Source organism: Cheilinus undulatus, linkage group 19 (assembly GCF_018320785.1).
Source record: "Cheilinus undulatus linkage group 19, ASM1832078v1, whole genome shotgun sequence".
NCBI classification, from domain to species: Eukaryota; Metazoa; Chordata; class Actinopteri; order Labriformes; family Labridae; genus Cheilinus; species Cheilinus undulatus.
In genome coordinates, this window is record NC_054883.1 from 1,809,625 (window position 1) to 1,825,887 (window position 16,263).

At 41.0% G+C, this 16,263-nt stretch overlaps 1 protein-coding gene across 2 annotated transcripts in view; it reads left to right on the plus strand.

Moving 5' to 3' along the window:
• mtrr (5-methyltetrahydrofolate-homocysteine methyltransferase reductase) overlaps positions 1–16,263 on the plus strand; it is a 92,169-nt gene that overhangs the window by 61,599 nt on the left and 14,307 nt on the right. For both annotated transcript variants that reach the window (XM_041814185.1, XM_041814184.1), the window contains exon 14: positions 9,496–9,672. In XM_041814185.1, the coding sequence (XP_041670119.1) occupies positions 9,496–9,672 (177 nt within the window). The remainder of the gene's footprint in view (positions 1–9,495; positions 9,673–16,263) is intronic.

Below are 16,263 nucleotides of genomic sequence, written 5' to 3' on the forward strand. Positions count from 1 at the left end.
ACTACACTGTCAGACATTGTACAAAAAAAATGCCACTTCACAGAGTAAAGTGGTGTCACTCAATGTGAATGGTCTGAATAATGCTATTACCGTAATTTCCGGACTATAAGCCGCTACTTTTTTCACACACTTTGAACCCTGCGGCCTATATAATGATGCGGCTAATTTATAGATTTTTATGGGCTAACGGACTCCTCCTCATTTTTACGCAATGACAGTGGAGCAACAATCTCTGTCTTTAAGCAAGCAGCTATGAACTGCGCCATTTATGATATCATGTGCAGTTTTGAGGATATTTTTAACGTCAAAATGTTGTAGTTTGATGACCATAGCTGATAACAAGTTGTTAAAGGGCTGCACTGAGCCGTGTGCATTTTTGTCTGCTCCACAGGAGTCATAATCCGTAAAAACGCCACACACTATGACCCTCCTCACTGAGTCAGATGCATTTGTATTTGCCTTCACTGCAAAAATTCCTAGAATGTGTCAAATAGTTTCTGACTGCGATCCTGTGTCTCTGCCACTCCTTTAAAATCTAGCTGGATCCATCCTGACACAGAGCTTCATACAACATACGCTTATGCGTCATAGCACAGAGACAAGTTGGAGAGATGGAGAACAACTTTTTAATTCTGTCTCTGTTATTACCTGTGAGTAGGCTACAAACATATGCCTTTGTCTGTTATATTTTCATGGTTGATATCCACATAATACACCGGCAAACTACGGTGTTTAAGTCAGGTTTCACAGAGAGAAGGAGAGAGAGAGGGAGAGAGAGAGAGAAGGGTCAGGCAGTGGTGAGCAAGAGAGAATAAAGCAACAGGCGCTGATCTGAATCATCATTCACCCATGTATCTGTTTTATTTCCATGGGTGATATCCACATGATAAATGAGCAAACTTTGGTGTTTAAAGTGAAGTTTCAGTGGTGAGCAAATGAGGTGGAAGCAGTGGGAACTGTTTTGAATCATCATTCATCTTGGACACATACGAAATTTCGCATAAAACCGAGCCTGTTCCGACAAAAACAGGAATTAAAATTTCAATTTTCGACAATTTCGGCATTAGTTTGCAGCCATGGTTACAAGATGAAACGGGCTCATTGTGCAAAGGCCTTAACACTTTGCATGCCGACCTGTGTACTGAGACACCTGCAGGCTGCAGCAGCCTCCCAGTGCTGTCAGCACAGAGACCGACGCGCTTTCACACAATGTCAGGCCAGTGAGAGAGCCCACTGCTACAAGATTTTTAATAGATTAAATAAACTCCTTGATAGTCCATGTGTGCTAAATGGAAAAGGTGCATCTGTCTGTGTGTGCGTGCTGAAATACAGGCTCATCCTCATCATTCCAGCCCGTCAAAATGACGGACAGTCTTCAAAATTCTCCGTCATCCTTCAAAAAAATCCGTCAATGAAGGAGAATATTCGGTTAGCGCGACCTCTGCTCTCATGTTACAATGTGGACACCTGCGGCTTATAGACAAGTGTGGCCTATATATGTACACATTTTTTTTCTTTTTAAATTTAGTTGGTGCGGCTTATATTCAGGTGCGCTCTATAGTCCAGAGTTGAATCAACAAGAACATGAAACATTTAAGCAGTTGGGTATATTCCTAATAACAAAAGAGGGGTTGCAATCCTGATCCAAATTCTGTACAATTTGAAGATTATAAGCAAATTAATGATAAAAATGGGAGGTATGTTGTAGTTAAGGGCAAACTGTAGAATGAGATAGTAACACTGGTCAATGTATATGCCCCCAGAAAGTAAAAAAAAAAAAGGTTTTTCAAATTCTTGTCTAATCTTATAGCATTAGAATCTGAAGGTATCTTGATATGCGCAGGTGATTTTAATGTGACATCACTGCACAGTTTGGACACTTCAAGTAGTCGTAGCTACAAAAAACATTTATCAAAGTTTATTCATATAACATTGCAGGAAATGGGAATTTTGGATGTTTGGAGGGATTTACACCCACTGGAGAGAGACTACAAGCATTTTTCAGGGTCTCACTTGGTCTACTCCAGAATTGATTATTTCTTTATGAATGCTGTAGACAGGTACAGGGTGGAGAAATAAGAGATTGGGGTAGTGAGTATCTCAGACCATAGTCTTATATCTCTGATAATTAATTTGAATGAAAGGAAACGAAAACTTTGTGGAGGTTGAATGTTGGTATTTTGAACAACAAGATAATAGTGGAACAAATAAGGGCAGACATTAAAAGATACATAGAGGAAAATGATAATGGGGAGGTGGATCCGACCAAACTCTGGGATGCTTTAAAAGCAGTGCTACGTGGAAAATTGATTGCCTTAACCTCTGTGTCAGCTTGGAGTGGCCAAGTCAAAGCCTGGACTTAAATCCAACTGAGATGCTGTGGTGTGACCTTAAACGGGCGGTTCATGCTGGAAAACCCTCCAATATGGCTGAGTTAAAACAATTCTATGAAGAACAGTGGGACAACGTTCCTCCACAGTGATGCAAAAGACTCATCACCATTTATCACAAACGCTTGATTTCAGTTATTGCTGCCAAGGGTGGAACAACCAGTTATTAGGTTCAGGGGGCAATTATTTTTTCACATAGGGCCAGATAGGTTTTGATTTTTTTTCCATTGATAAATAAAATCATCATTTGGAAACTGCATTTTTTATTTACTTGGCTTGTCTTTGAGATATTAAAATTGAATGGATGAAACATTGAAGTGTAATAAATATGCAAAATCATCAAGAATCAGAAAGAGGGCAAATACTTTCTCACGGCACTGTAGGTGAGGAAAAATGGTGGTTATTGTGTTGTGGTCATTGGTTGTTGTGTATTAGAAAATCTTTTTAGTCAAAATGAAAAATGTTGGTCATTGTGTCTTGTTTACATTATTAAATTGCTAATTCCCTCAAATACATGCTTGTCTGATCTATCTGAGCATCCTCTCTGTTTGTTTGAATGATAGAAAAACATTCAGGACTAGCTTCCACAGTTACAGTGATTCTGCATCATTGAGCTTGCACTTAACTTGTATGCACAGTTTTTTCTTCTCTTACTTTTATTGCCTTTGTGATGCCAATTTTGTTAAAAATAGACAAAATGACCAATAAAATAGGTTACTTACAGAGATAAAAAAAAGAAATGAAAAATAATCAAGTCATACATATCAGAGTGACTTTTAACAATCTTTGTCCCCTCCAATGTTCCTAAACGTTTTGGCTGTCAGCTGTTTCAGCAAAGATTAGGCAACAAAAAGGAAAAATTGGCAACAACTTAGTAAACAGTAAATCACCTTGTATTTATCTGATGAGGGTTAAGAATAAACAGATTGACAAAGAGACCTTGAAGCTGATATTTTAAGTCAGTGTTGTGTTCACAACTTGTTTCCTCAGTCAATGCAGCTGTTAGGTTTTTGAAGGCTAATCCTAAATATATCTGATAAAGGATTAATTTAATCCGCCTCAGAGAACGGATTTTGAATCGACAGGCAGACTCAGTATTAGATGCAGATTTGATTAAAGGCAACTCAACCACAACTCTATTGTTTATTTCTTGGAGGCGTATATTATATCATATTTTCTCTATTGAAATTCTCTGGGTTTAGTGCTTGACACTGATACAGTGTTTTCCATCTGTCTCAGAAGAATGTGCTTAACCTGTAAAACCCAGGATACCTGTACATGTGCTTGAATTGACCTCAAATGATGTTAAAGTGCCGTAGATTGACATCCACCTGTAAGTAGATCACCACTCTGATCTCTCTGCTTTGACTTAGTCCCTCCTAAGCACATGCTAATTGATCGTCTCCTGCCAGAATCAGCAGCTCGTGTTCACTTGATGCTGCTGCACAGATCAAGTTCTGCTGCAGGATTAAGTACTGTGTGAATGGATTAGCATCCTTAAACACACATGAACAGATCACAGAGGACGCTGTTTGTTCCCCTTTGTTTCCTCTATCCCTTAGTTAAATACCATCACACCGGCAGCTAGTGGGTCGTGTTTGTTCTCAGTGTGGGCTTCTCTGATGAACACCCCCACTGTGTTGACCAAGGCGATTAGTCTGTGTTTTTATGAGCCACCCGCAAAGAGTTGTACTCAATTTAAATAGGTTAGCCAAATGAGAAACAACATACCTGCAGCTCAATTGGCTGCCTGCATTCATCTCTGCTGGATTTCCATCAAAGTAAATACAATTTGATGTCTGGCTTTGTGTTTTGAATGCAGAGCAGAAACATGTAAGCACAGTTTGGAGCTCTTTACATGAAGGGGCTGTAAGAAGGGCATTGAAACTTAAACCTGCTTAAGCATAAACACTATTGTGATATATCAGTCTGCGTTAAAAGATGGACAACATGACACGGTTTTTATTGTGGAATTTAAAAAAAAAAACAAAAACAACAAAAACTAAAGCCATAACAATGAAGACTATTACAATATGTGCAAAAAAAGTGTGTCCAAGCCCCATCCTTGGTACCCAGAATGTGGTAATCAGGCCCAGGAAAAGTGTGCCAGGTCCCCATAAAAACACATGCTGTACATCCCCGCACTCCTTGGCGTATCAGCATTAAACACATGGTCTTGCCAACGATACCCAAAAATGGAAGTTGTCACAAAGGAGTCGAGCCTCTGATGATGATACAGCACGTAGGGGCTGTGGTAAAAGTAGTTCCCACTTCTTTTCCACTAAAACAACTTCACCTTTTGCAAATTGTTTGAAACAGTCCACCGCGGTATTGAGACGCTTATGTTATCACGATACTGTAAAATTAACTGTAACATTACATCTCTACCTTCCACAAAACTGTAAATGCACTTATTTCAAATGTTGTTTAGTAGCAGGTTAATCTTTTCCTCTCTGGTATCATCACAAATGGCATGTGCTAACTAGTGCAAACAGGGCTGACTGTTTATTTGCCTTTTGAGTGTCCTTTGAGTCTTACTGTAGCTGTCATAAGGCAGCTATTTTGCTGCAATCTGGCCTGTAGCTGTAGCTAGAAAGGTAGCATGTAATGCTAAATCAGTTGTAATACCGAAGCCTAAACCGGCACATGCACTGTCAGCAAATTATGAAATACTACTCAAATAATGACAGCTGCATACTCAAGTACTTGTACCCATCCCGAGCTGCGATATAGATCATTAAGTCAGTCTCCATGTTGGGGCATAACTTGGATTATATGGCTGTCCAATAAGTTGGACTTTATCCCCACCTCCTGCAGCTACATGTCCAACTGCAAGACATTGAACCTCAAATTGTTACCACGTACCACTGAGGGAGGCACATGAAAGTGTATGTGAATGGACACTTGACATAGTATCCTCTGCTGTTGGTGTGTGAATGTGGTGTAATTGTAAATGTAACATTTAGTTTTAAAGTACTTTGAGTGTACAAAAGATCCAGTCAGGAAAAGGCATATGCTGGATTAGCACATCAGTCTTTCCCCCGTACTGCCTCGGCTCCCTGATGGCTATCTTCCGGGTCATGTTCCGCCAGGCTGTCCTTGCAACCTCCCAGCTGACTCCACCGTGATGCAGGTAGCCACCCCCGAGGCCTGGTCAAACTCACTGGGTCCTGGGCACCCAGTATGCAGTGAGGTATATCAGTATCAGGCTGCATACTGGGTGCACCATGTGCCCATAGAAGCTCAGCTGCTTCTCGTGTGTACAGCAACTGTTTTTGTTTCCAGCAGCTTTCTGGAAACAAGTCTGAGGTTGATCTTAACCTTACAGTAAGTAGATCAATGGATCATGCTGCCAATATAGGTAAACTGCTCCACAACATCCAAGCTCTCAGCATTTACCGACCCAGATCCGATGGCAGCATCTAAGGTGTCCCCAAATGCCTGGATCATTGTTTTGGCCCAGGAGACGTGCATTCCCGATGCTTCAGCCTCCTCACTCCGCAATTTAAGAGCCCCAGCAAGGATGTCTGCAGAGCTGCACCCTTCCTCAACCAAGAATCAACTGGGAAGAAGCCAGAGGCGGAGCCACCAGAGTATAGACACCAGCTGGATGAGCAAACTTGGAATTGTGGAAATGCACAACACAAGGCTAGAAAAGGACAATAAAAGTTCAATTTCATTAACTGTTTCAAATATAAATACAAAATGAACATCTGTGATGTCAGTATGTTTCATTTTTGTGTTGGTACCCTTTAAAGTAGTCGATTTTTCTTTCAAAAGTTTCTGTAAAGACATGCCTACTGAATCTACCTCTCTGTTGAAAACTTTTTGCTAGGGTGTAACATATTTGTATTCTTCCCCAGCCTTTTCCTCTAGAGCACTATGCATCCAAGACCCTTTCTCTGTTTTCTTTTAGTGTACCACTACCTAAACCAGACCCCGAGCTGAGGTATGAACCAACCTCTGAGAACTGTTTCACATCTACTTTCTATTTTGATTACTGAACAATGACACCTCATTGGCATAATGATGCTAGAAATAACAAATTCACCATGTGCCGTTCTTGGAAAATGTGCTCTTCATGAAAACACTCATCAGACTTTAATGAGAGCTGGTGGCGGTGCAAAATTGGCCGGAGGCAGCCACATTGTTGTTTTACTTGCAGGAAAAAACCCTGTTTATGCACAGGTTTGGGTGTTTGTTTTTTTTCCTGATATGTCATTTTTGATGCTGTAAGAAGGGTCTCTGCACTGCTGATAAATGTGGCTCCTATGGCACTGTGAACTGTAAATTCTGTGCCGATAACATCTATGTAGAAGTTACTTCTACATAGAGAAATGCTACCAAAAGGACCATGTTTTGAGCTGTTTATGACTATGCCATACGTTCAAAGTGAGAAAATATGTAAATATTCCTAATTCTTAAGCTTCTTTTGTAGGGCTGGGTATTGTTAAGGACCTCACGATTCGATATCGATTCGATTTGATATTGATTTAAATGCTTCAATGTCGATTCAGTAAGAAGTAGAAATACACAAATAACCTGTTGACAGTTTTTTAATAATTATTTTCATGCCCATGTGAACATATTTGGTAAGTCACCTCACACTTTTTAGCAATAAAACATCTGAAAATAAAAATTTGCATAAAAATAACTCATTTGTGCATATGGAGTACAAAAGAAAAAAACATGACACTTCTGTATAAACACTGAAAAAGTAAAGTGCATGAAAACTTAATTAATATTTCTGTCCTCTTGGAAATTGTGATAAACCTCACATAACATGGCAATGGTTAAGTTGTTGTTTGGTCGAGTGTGGCCTCCATCCATACAATGCGAATCACACGCACAGCGACCCCCACTGGCCAGGAGGTCAATCGATTCAGAGGATTTGCTGAATCGATATTGAATTGGGGGAAGTATTGCGATGCATCGATTAATCGATATTTTTACCCACACCTATTCTTTTGTGTCCTGAAAGTAGTAGAATATTCAGGCAGATATTAAAAAGTTTTTAAATAGTCACAGATAAACGACAGCAGGCAGGAATTAAAAGGAAAGAGGCCTCTGTCTAAAGCCTGGACAACCTGCTTGGGAATGGCCCAGTACTAAACTTTGTGACAGGAAATCCATCTCTTTCTAAAGATCCAGATCATTTGAACTAGCTCAGCAGAGTTGGTTGTTTGGCCCCTAAACAGCTCTTCATTTGGTACCAGTTTGGCTTTTTAAATGTGATAGATGGATAAATGGATGGATGGGTGGATACATTTTATTGTCTGTCGGAGAAGTGACAGCTACATGACGTCAGACACACCAGGAAAACCTTTAAACTGTGGTAAAAATCCCAGTTTGAGATGTGTAGGGATTGTACTAAAGTATATGGGCATTTTCTGGCAATAAGTGCAGCTTGTTCCCATTCATTCCTTGTGGCTATCCCCCACTACCTGACCCCCAGTAGACATTCTGGATCACGTGATAGCAAACAACCTGTTGGAGCAGATAAAAGGTAGAGGAAATGAGTGCCTGCTTCAAACCAACAGAATAATCTGTTCTGTTATGGACAGTACCAACCTGAGAAATCTTTGCCTCACTGTTGCACTCGTGGATGTATTTTGGCTTCACATTTGTACAACAGGAGAAAGTGGTGCCATATTGTATATCTTTACTTGTGGTCAGTTTAAGACATGCTTCAGAATTTGCATCAACTCACTGACTGATTTCTAATCTTCCCTAGAACAAAATCCAAACATAGCGTACAGCTGAACTAAATCAGCCAGACAACTTCACATCCTCTTTGAGTGTGTGATACCAGTCTGCCTGTTTGTCATATCAAACTTGTCCTCCCCTCTCTACTCTGCTACACTTATCCTTCCCCCCTTTCTAGACCTTTCCTTTCAAAGATGGGGATTTCTAACAGGAGAAGAAACACAACCAAAGGCCTGCTGGGGTAGTGTCCGGGATTTTGCCACAGGCTGTTATTTGTATAAACACAGAGAGGAGACTAGGGAGAAGTACCTCGACTGTTATTCTAAGAAGTCAGCTGTCTTTTGTCATCTGCCTGCTTCTGCTCACGCGGTTATCAATCTCTGATGATTCATTTTCAGGCATCAGGCAAACTCCACTATCCTTATTTTTCATCTTGTTGCTCTTTTCCTCAAACAGACTTTTAAATCAAACTCGATCAAAATGATGTGATTTCTTTTAATGACTCCTCAGTCTGGGGTTTGATCGCAAACAAATGCAGAAGAAGCAACAAATGTTATGATTCACTTTTATCAATGACACCAAAACTCACCCCCACATTTACTTCTTCACAGCAGTGTCTCTGAGTTATTGGAAAAATCACTTATTTTATTCTTGGGGTTGCTGCAAAGCTCAGACCCTGAGGCAGAGACCTTCACTCATGATCTCAGAGCCTCTGCTTGTTATGAATGTGCATCGTCTGTTTGTATGTTTCCGCTCATTCAGATTGCTTAGCTTTAAACAAGGCGCTCTGAGCATCTGTAAACTCTTCATTCCCTCTCCACCTTCCTCGTTCCTTTCCCTCTGATAGCACCCAGGGCCCCGTAAAAAAATACTGAGGCAGAGAAGGAGTATTAGTTGGCAAGCACCACACAGAGCGAGCAAGGTTACACCAAACTGCAAGGCTATGGATTGTAAAAAGATGCTTTAACAGTAACTCAACTTTGCTTATGAAACCCCCCTTCAGTTTCACCTACTGTATCTTAGAAAGGGAAATTGGTTGTTTACCCATCAGTGTGAAGTTTCATTGATCTTCTGCTCTTCTCTGGGAGGTTTATTTGTCTTTTTAAGCTGTAAAAGAATGGAATTTTGTGTGTAAAAGGGAAAACAGTGAGTCTGAAATCTATGCTGAAACCCTGGCATTATACGGCCAAGAGTTTTTTAATTTACTTCTAAGTAAAAATAATAATTAATAAAAAAAATCCCAAAGCAGTTTTATCTCACAAGTTTTCTCTAGCTTTGAAAAAAATGTATCCAACAATCAGGAAAACCTGCCCAGGATTAGTGTAATAACCTTGTAGGAAACTGATTTTATGATTACCTGAAATGTTTGTGTCATTGCAATCCTTTTCCCTCTGTCCAGAGAGGAGCTGGAGGCATTTGTGTCCAGTGGCACCTTGAATCACCTCAAGGTGTGTTTCTCCAGAGACAGCCAAGAGGAGGAAGAACGACCCAAATATGTCCAAGACAACCTGCTAATTAACAGGCGACATGTCACCGACATCCTGCTCAAACAGAATGGTTTCCTCTTTGTCTGCGGGTAAGTCTGACACTGAGATGAAGGCGTTTTATTGTTATTGTTGTTCTCTAAGCATGGAGGTGTCGTGTTGTGACACTTCTGTGTGAATGGACTACAGATCATCAGTCTGTTTTTCAGTATTCTGAGTAAATTTTCATGATATCACTTTTTATGAAGGTGTCTCTGAAGCCTGGAGTTAATTCACAAATCTTTATAGATGCATTTGTTTGAAAGTATGTTTTCCATAGATTTTATTTCCCATAAAACCCAGATAATAAGCTGCAGACTCAGTTTTTCATTACATTCAGTAAAGTCTGCAACATTGTAAGCAGAGACAAGAGTTGAGTGAAAAATGTGAGTAAAGCAGTTGCTTTATAAAAATTTATGATGGAAAACGAAAACTTGAGTTGGATCAGCATGCTGATGAACTTGTAAATTTAAGTTGAGTAAAATAAGTGCTTAGTTGATTAGACTTATTCATTTCGGTACTATCAATTGATATATTTAGTTTATTTAACTAACTTTTTATAAGGCAATCGGTTTACTAGAATTTTTCTTGTAAACTCTCCTGAAGTTTTCTCTGGTTAAGAGCTGACAAAGCCTGCAGGATGAGTAGCTTAAGTAAACCTGCATTTCAGAAAAGGATTTGACTTACCAGAATAAAATAACTTCCTTGTTCACCTTAAATATGTAAAAAAAAGAAAACAAACAAACAAACAAAAAAAAAAACAGGAAAGAGCATTGTTCTTCCTACTAAATTTAATCAATTTTTTACATAAAAATACAGAAACTCAAAGAATGTCATGTCATCAGCTTTAAAGTTTATGCAATTTAAAAAGCCTCTGCTGTTTAAAAAAACATTCCAGATAATTAGACATTAGAGAAATTAGCAATTAATATCTTAATATTACACAGTGATTTACATCTCTAATGATCCTGAGTCAAGAGCTTCAAATTGTACCAAAATAATTCCTGCCAGTGAGACATAGAGAAGAGGACAGAGACATTCAGTTAAGCATTTATTTTTCAAATAAAATAACTTTAAACTGTTTAGAATGAGAAATATCACATAATATGTAAATGTCAGTGTGCGAAACCCCCTCTGTTTCAGCCCTGCTCAGAACGAGCTGTTTCTGTTGCTTGTGTTGCTTTAAATGTTACTGAGCTGTCGGACTCCACCCCTGACTCCTCCCCTCTCAGGAGGTGGACGTGGCTAAATGGGTGTAGCTCTCAGGAGAGGAGGGCAGAACTTTCTTCCAAGCAGGGAGGGCCAACCAAACTTGGGAGCGGGGCTTACTCCCTACATGATATCATGAAGGGAAAATCTGAGAACGGCTTGTTTTACATATTTTCTGAAATGTGGAGGAAGAGAGGGAGGGGAAGAATGGATTTCTCTGTTTTTGCATAATATGCCCCCTTTAAGAAGGCAGAGTGTTCCCTCAGAGACAGGTGACAGTTCTTAAAGAAAAGGCCCTGATGGGAGATAGTAGACAAAGATAACACATAGTTTCATAAGGATATTTGGATAACACTTTCTATGAGCCGACCTCTTATAATGCATTATAACAACATTTATAATGCATTATAAATGTATTCATAATGCATTATAACAGCTGTTATAAATCATTATAAACAGTCATAACAACTTATAACAGTGTTTATAAGCAGTGATTAGATGCTTGTATGAAGGAATGATTTATAATGCATTATAACTTAATGGGTGAAAAAGGAGAGCATCTTATTAATTCTGGGTTTTGTAATGTGTTGTAACTCCTCCACTTTGTCCAGTTATAAATGTTCATAGAAAACTGATTCAATGTATTATAAGAAGTTTTGATTTCTATTATTCTCATACTGAATAATGAGTTATTAATACTTGTAACAGGCTATAGCATGACTTCGGTGGCTGTAAGTAAAGTGACAGCATTGTATGAGGTTATTGATAATTATAAGATCTTTTGACACATTTATAACAACCTATAAGCAGTATTTGGTGGCTGTAAGTAAAGTGTAAAATAAAAATATGTCATAAACAAAAAATTGCTTTATAGATACACTAAGTAACTTTAAAAACGCACATTGAAATTCATGAATATATTACTTGTAATTCATGAACTATATTTCCAATTATAGTTATTGTTCTTATTGCACACATCTTGTGGGAGACATACACACAAAAATCAGGGATCAAGGAAACAGTTTATTCAATCACGCAATAAAAAGCTGACAGTACCACCCATTCTTACAAGTTCAAATTTCAATATCTGGTATGACCTCCATTTGCTCACACCAGATCGGCCACTCTCCGAGGCATAGGTGATATGAGGCCATTAATCTGTCTCTGTGGGATCGCCTGCCATTCCTCCTGAAGAGCTGTACGCGCCTACACGTTTTTAGTCAACAATTTATCCCATCCCAATATTTCACTCACCTACCCAGTTTATACACTTGTGAGTACAACTCTCATGAATTGGTCTGTGGTTGAGAAAAGGCACAATCAGTCATGCAGAACAAAGGTATATTGTGTGTCTGAGAAGTTGTTTGAAGCATCTGAGTACATCTCATGACAATTCTAGCAAATTTTACAATGTGCGTTTTTTAAAGTTACTTAGTGTAGTTTATTGTCATTGCATAGTAAAAAACAACAAGATTTCATTTGGCCGTCTCCTCTGTAGCAGCAAACAACATGAAAAAATAGATAAATAGCTAAAAGTTAGGAACACAAAGTGCAGTCCCACCAGTCAGGTGTCCGGTCCTCTCTGTATATGGTACGGCCTACAAGTTCAGCAAGCTAGTCCGGAGCCTACTAGCTTCATGGCTTAGTCCAGAATGTTTTTGTGCAGCCAGCTAACTGTTAATATCAAGACACAGTCGGCCAAGTGGTGGTTAAAATTCTGCATCCTTGTGTCGTCAAACTTGTCCATTTTAGTTTTAGTCACATTTTAGTCATTTCTATCCATTTTAGTTTTAGTCTAGTTTTAGTCAACGAAAACTCAAAAACATTTTAGTCTAGTTTTAGTCCATAGGAATAGGGGTTGTAGATAAAATGACATTTAGACCAAGTATATAGAAAATTATACCGTTTCACTGACTGCAAAAGTTTGCTTTGCTTCCATCTGAACACACTTTAACGCATCTGTATAAACGCAGAAATGTCCAGGAAGGTCACACAGGGTTGTTTTGGCCTGGATTGCATGTAACGTCCTAAGGCAGAGTGGTGGGGGGTTGGGGAAAGGTCCATAAGGTGTTTCTGTGGTGAGACGCCTCGCGTTCTCATACGGTACTTTTATTCTGAAGTGTTTCTGGGATAGTTCCCCGATTGTAGCAGTGACATGCAAAGTTGCTTCGGTGTTCAACTTTCCTTTCGTTTCTGCTCGAAGTACATGATTTAAAAACATTACATTATAAGAGATATAAATCCAAAGGCGATTTCCATCTCCTTCTGCATCTTGTTCCCTGCTAAAAATATTGCCAATATCCAACAGATGCAAGATGGGAATTAATCTCAAACAGAATCCTATTCTAGTCTTGTAGTTAGTGACCACCAGTCTTTGCAAAATCTTAGTCAAGACTAAAGATAAGATAAGATAAGATATTCCTTAATCAGTCCCACAAGGGGAAATTCCAATTTACAGCAGCAAAAGGTATCTTAGGGTGTATTCACACCTGTGGCTCATTTGCTTCTTCCGATTCAGGGGGCAAAACCGATACATTTGTTTCAGTTGTCACTTGGTTCATTTGTGTTCACACGGCAAAAGTCTCTTGCGGTCCAAAGTTGTAAACAAATGCCACGTGTGCTCCGATTCGTTTCTCATTGGTCAGAAATCTTACTTGGAAGGCGGAGGAGTTTCCTTATTTTCATTTATTCATTCAGGTTCTTAACCGCTTTCCACGGGGGAAAACCATGGAGCCATGGAGCATCAGCAGCGTGTGTGGTTAGTTTTTTTTTATAGCATTCATCTGGCGAATGTACCAGTGTTCGTTAAATCAACAAAACACGCATTTTTTTCAACAGTCAACACTGGAAATAATGTGCTGATGCACTTGTTAAAATGAAGACATGCTACCTCACGGAGCCACGACTCATTTCGCTCATATAGATCTGTTGTTTTTCCACCTTCTCTTCTTCTGCTGTTGTTGATTCTTCTTCTCTTTCTTCTTCTATTGTTTTGACTGAACAGTTGGCAACCGGGCGCATTACTGCCCCCACGACTACAGTGTGTACTACAGTTCTGAGTCAGTTGTGCCAGTTTCTGTGGTGATTGTGTTCTCACTGCAAAGGAACCGCTACAGGGTGAGCCGAGACCACCCTATTATGGCGATCTTGGCCCGCTTGTTTTGTCCCACATCAGAGTGCAATTGCTGTGTTCACATATGTCCAAACAAACTGGATTTTGGGGGGGGGGGGGGGCCTCACTGTTTCAGAACAACTGCCCCAAACGAGCCAGGTGTGAATACACCCTCAGACAAAGCAGGACAAGCAGGCCATTGGTGACAGAAACACAATAGAAATAGAGTACAAATCGAAGTAGTATTGCAAGAGCACTAATATATACAAAAATATGGACTATAAAAACCTTCGCTTACAAATTATAAATTGTATTTACAAACAGTTATGTACAGGTTGGGTATATTACAGATTGGGCCTGGTGGAGATATTAATATGTACACCTATTTACACATATATATACACACTATATATATATATATATATATATATATATATATATATATATATATATACATACACAAACATGTGTACAGATTATACATATAAATATTAGTTATTGCACGGATTATTTCGAGCAGTTTCTGTTGTGGAGCATAACAGCAGCAGGAAGGAAAGACCTGCGGTATCTCTCCTTCACACACTTCGGGTGGATTATACCGTCCTCCTTAGTGCAGTGAGTGTGTTGGAGGGGGTGGGAGTTGTTGTCCATCATGGAGGACAGCTTGGCTGTCATCCTCCTCTCCCCCACCTCCTCCACAGGTTCTAGAGGGCATCCCAGGACAGAGCTGGGAAGAGTTTGTCCAGCCTCATCCTGTCAGCTGCTGTGATGCCACTCCCCCAGCAGACCACGCTGTAGAAGATGGCCGAGGCCACAACAGAATCATAGAAGGTCTTCAGAAGTGCCCACTGCACCCCAGAAGACCTCAGCCTCCTGAGCAGATAGAGTCTGCTCTGACCTTTTTTGTAAAGTGCAGTGGTGTTATCAGTCCAGTCCAGTTTATGGTTCAGATGAACACCCAGGTACTTTTAAGATGTCTCCATCTCAATTTCCCTTCCCTGGATGTTCACTGGGGATGGGGGGTGGGGGTGGGGGGCACCTACGAAAGTCCACAACCAGCTCCTTGGTCTTACCAGCATTAATCTGGAGGTGGTTCCGCTGGCACCAGTCCACAAAGTCCTGGATGAGTCCTCTGTACGACCAGTCGTCCCCATCTGTGATGAGGCCGATAATGGCAGAGTCGTCAGAGAACTTCTGCAGGTGGCAGGTGGGTGACAGGTGGGAAAAGTCAGCAGTGTAGAAGATGAAGAGGAACGGCGCCAGCACCGTTCCCTGGGGGGCCCCTACACTGCAGAGGACAGTCTCTGACACACAGTCCCGGGTCCTCACATACTAAGGTCGGTTGGTAAGATAGTCCACAATCTAGCATGTGAGGTGTTGGTCCACTCCAGACAGCTCCAGCTTGTCCCTCGGGATGTCCGGCCTGATGGTGTTGAAAGCAATGCTGAGGTCCAGGAAAAGGACCTGAACAGAGCTCCTAGGCAACTCCAGATGAGACAGAGCTCGATGGAGGAGGAAGAGGATGGCATCCTCCACTCCGATGCCAGGCTGGTACGCGAACTGCAGCGGGTCCATGGACGAGCTCACCAGGGGCGCAGGTGGTCAAGGACCAGCCACTCCAGGGCCTTCATGAGGTGGGATGTTAAGGCCACCGGCCTGTAGCAGCTAGGGTCCTTGGGATGCGGGTTCTTTGACGCGGGTACCACGCAGGACATCTTCCAGAGGCGTGGCACCCTTCCCAGTTTCAGGCTCAGGTTGAACAGATGTCCAATGACCTCACTCAGCTGGTCTGAGCAGGACCTGAGGAACCTGGAACGGAGGCCGTCCGATCCTTCAGCCCTCCTGGTCTTTATCCTCCTCAGCTGGTTCTTCACCTGGAGAGGTGTGAGGGACAGGTTGGAGCAGGGGGGGCTGTGTGTCTTGGAGTGTAGATGGGAGGCTGGAAGGAGCATTGAGGGGTGCAGGTGGTGGTGATGAGCTGAATTCTTGGGGGGGGGGGGGTACTTGGGCAGAGTGCTGGGAGATCAGAGGAGGGGGGCTGCTGCAGGCCTGACACAGCTGGGGGAGGGACAGATATCTCCTCAAACCTACAGAAGTAGGTGTTTAGTTCATCTGCCCACTTTTGATCCCCAACTGCCAGGGAATTTGGCTCCTGGTGGCCTGAGATGGTTTTCAGGCCTCTCCAAACTTCCCTGGTGTTGTTCTCCTGCAGCTGTTCCTCCATCTTCTTCCTGTATCTGTCCTTCCCCTCCCTGATTTTTCTCCTCAGCTCCCTCTGAACAGTCTTCAGCTCCTCTTTGTTTCCTGACTTAAAGGCCCTCTT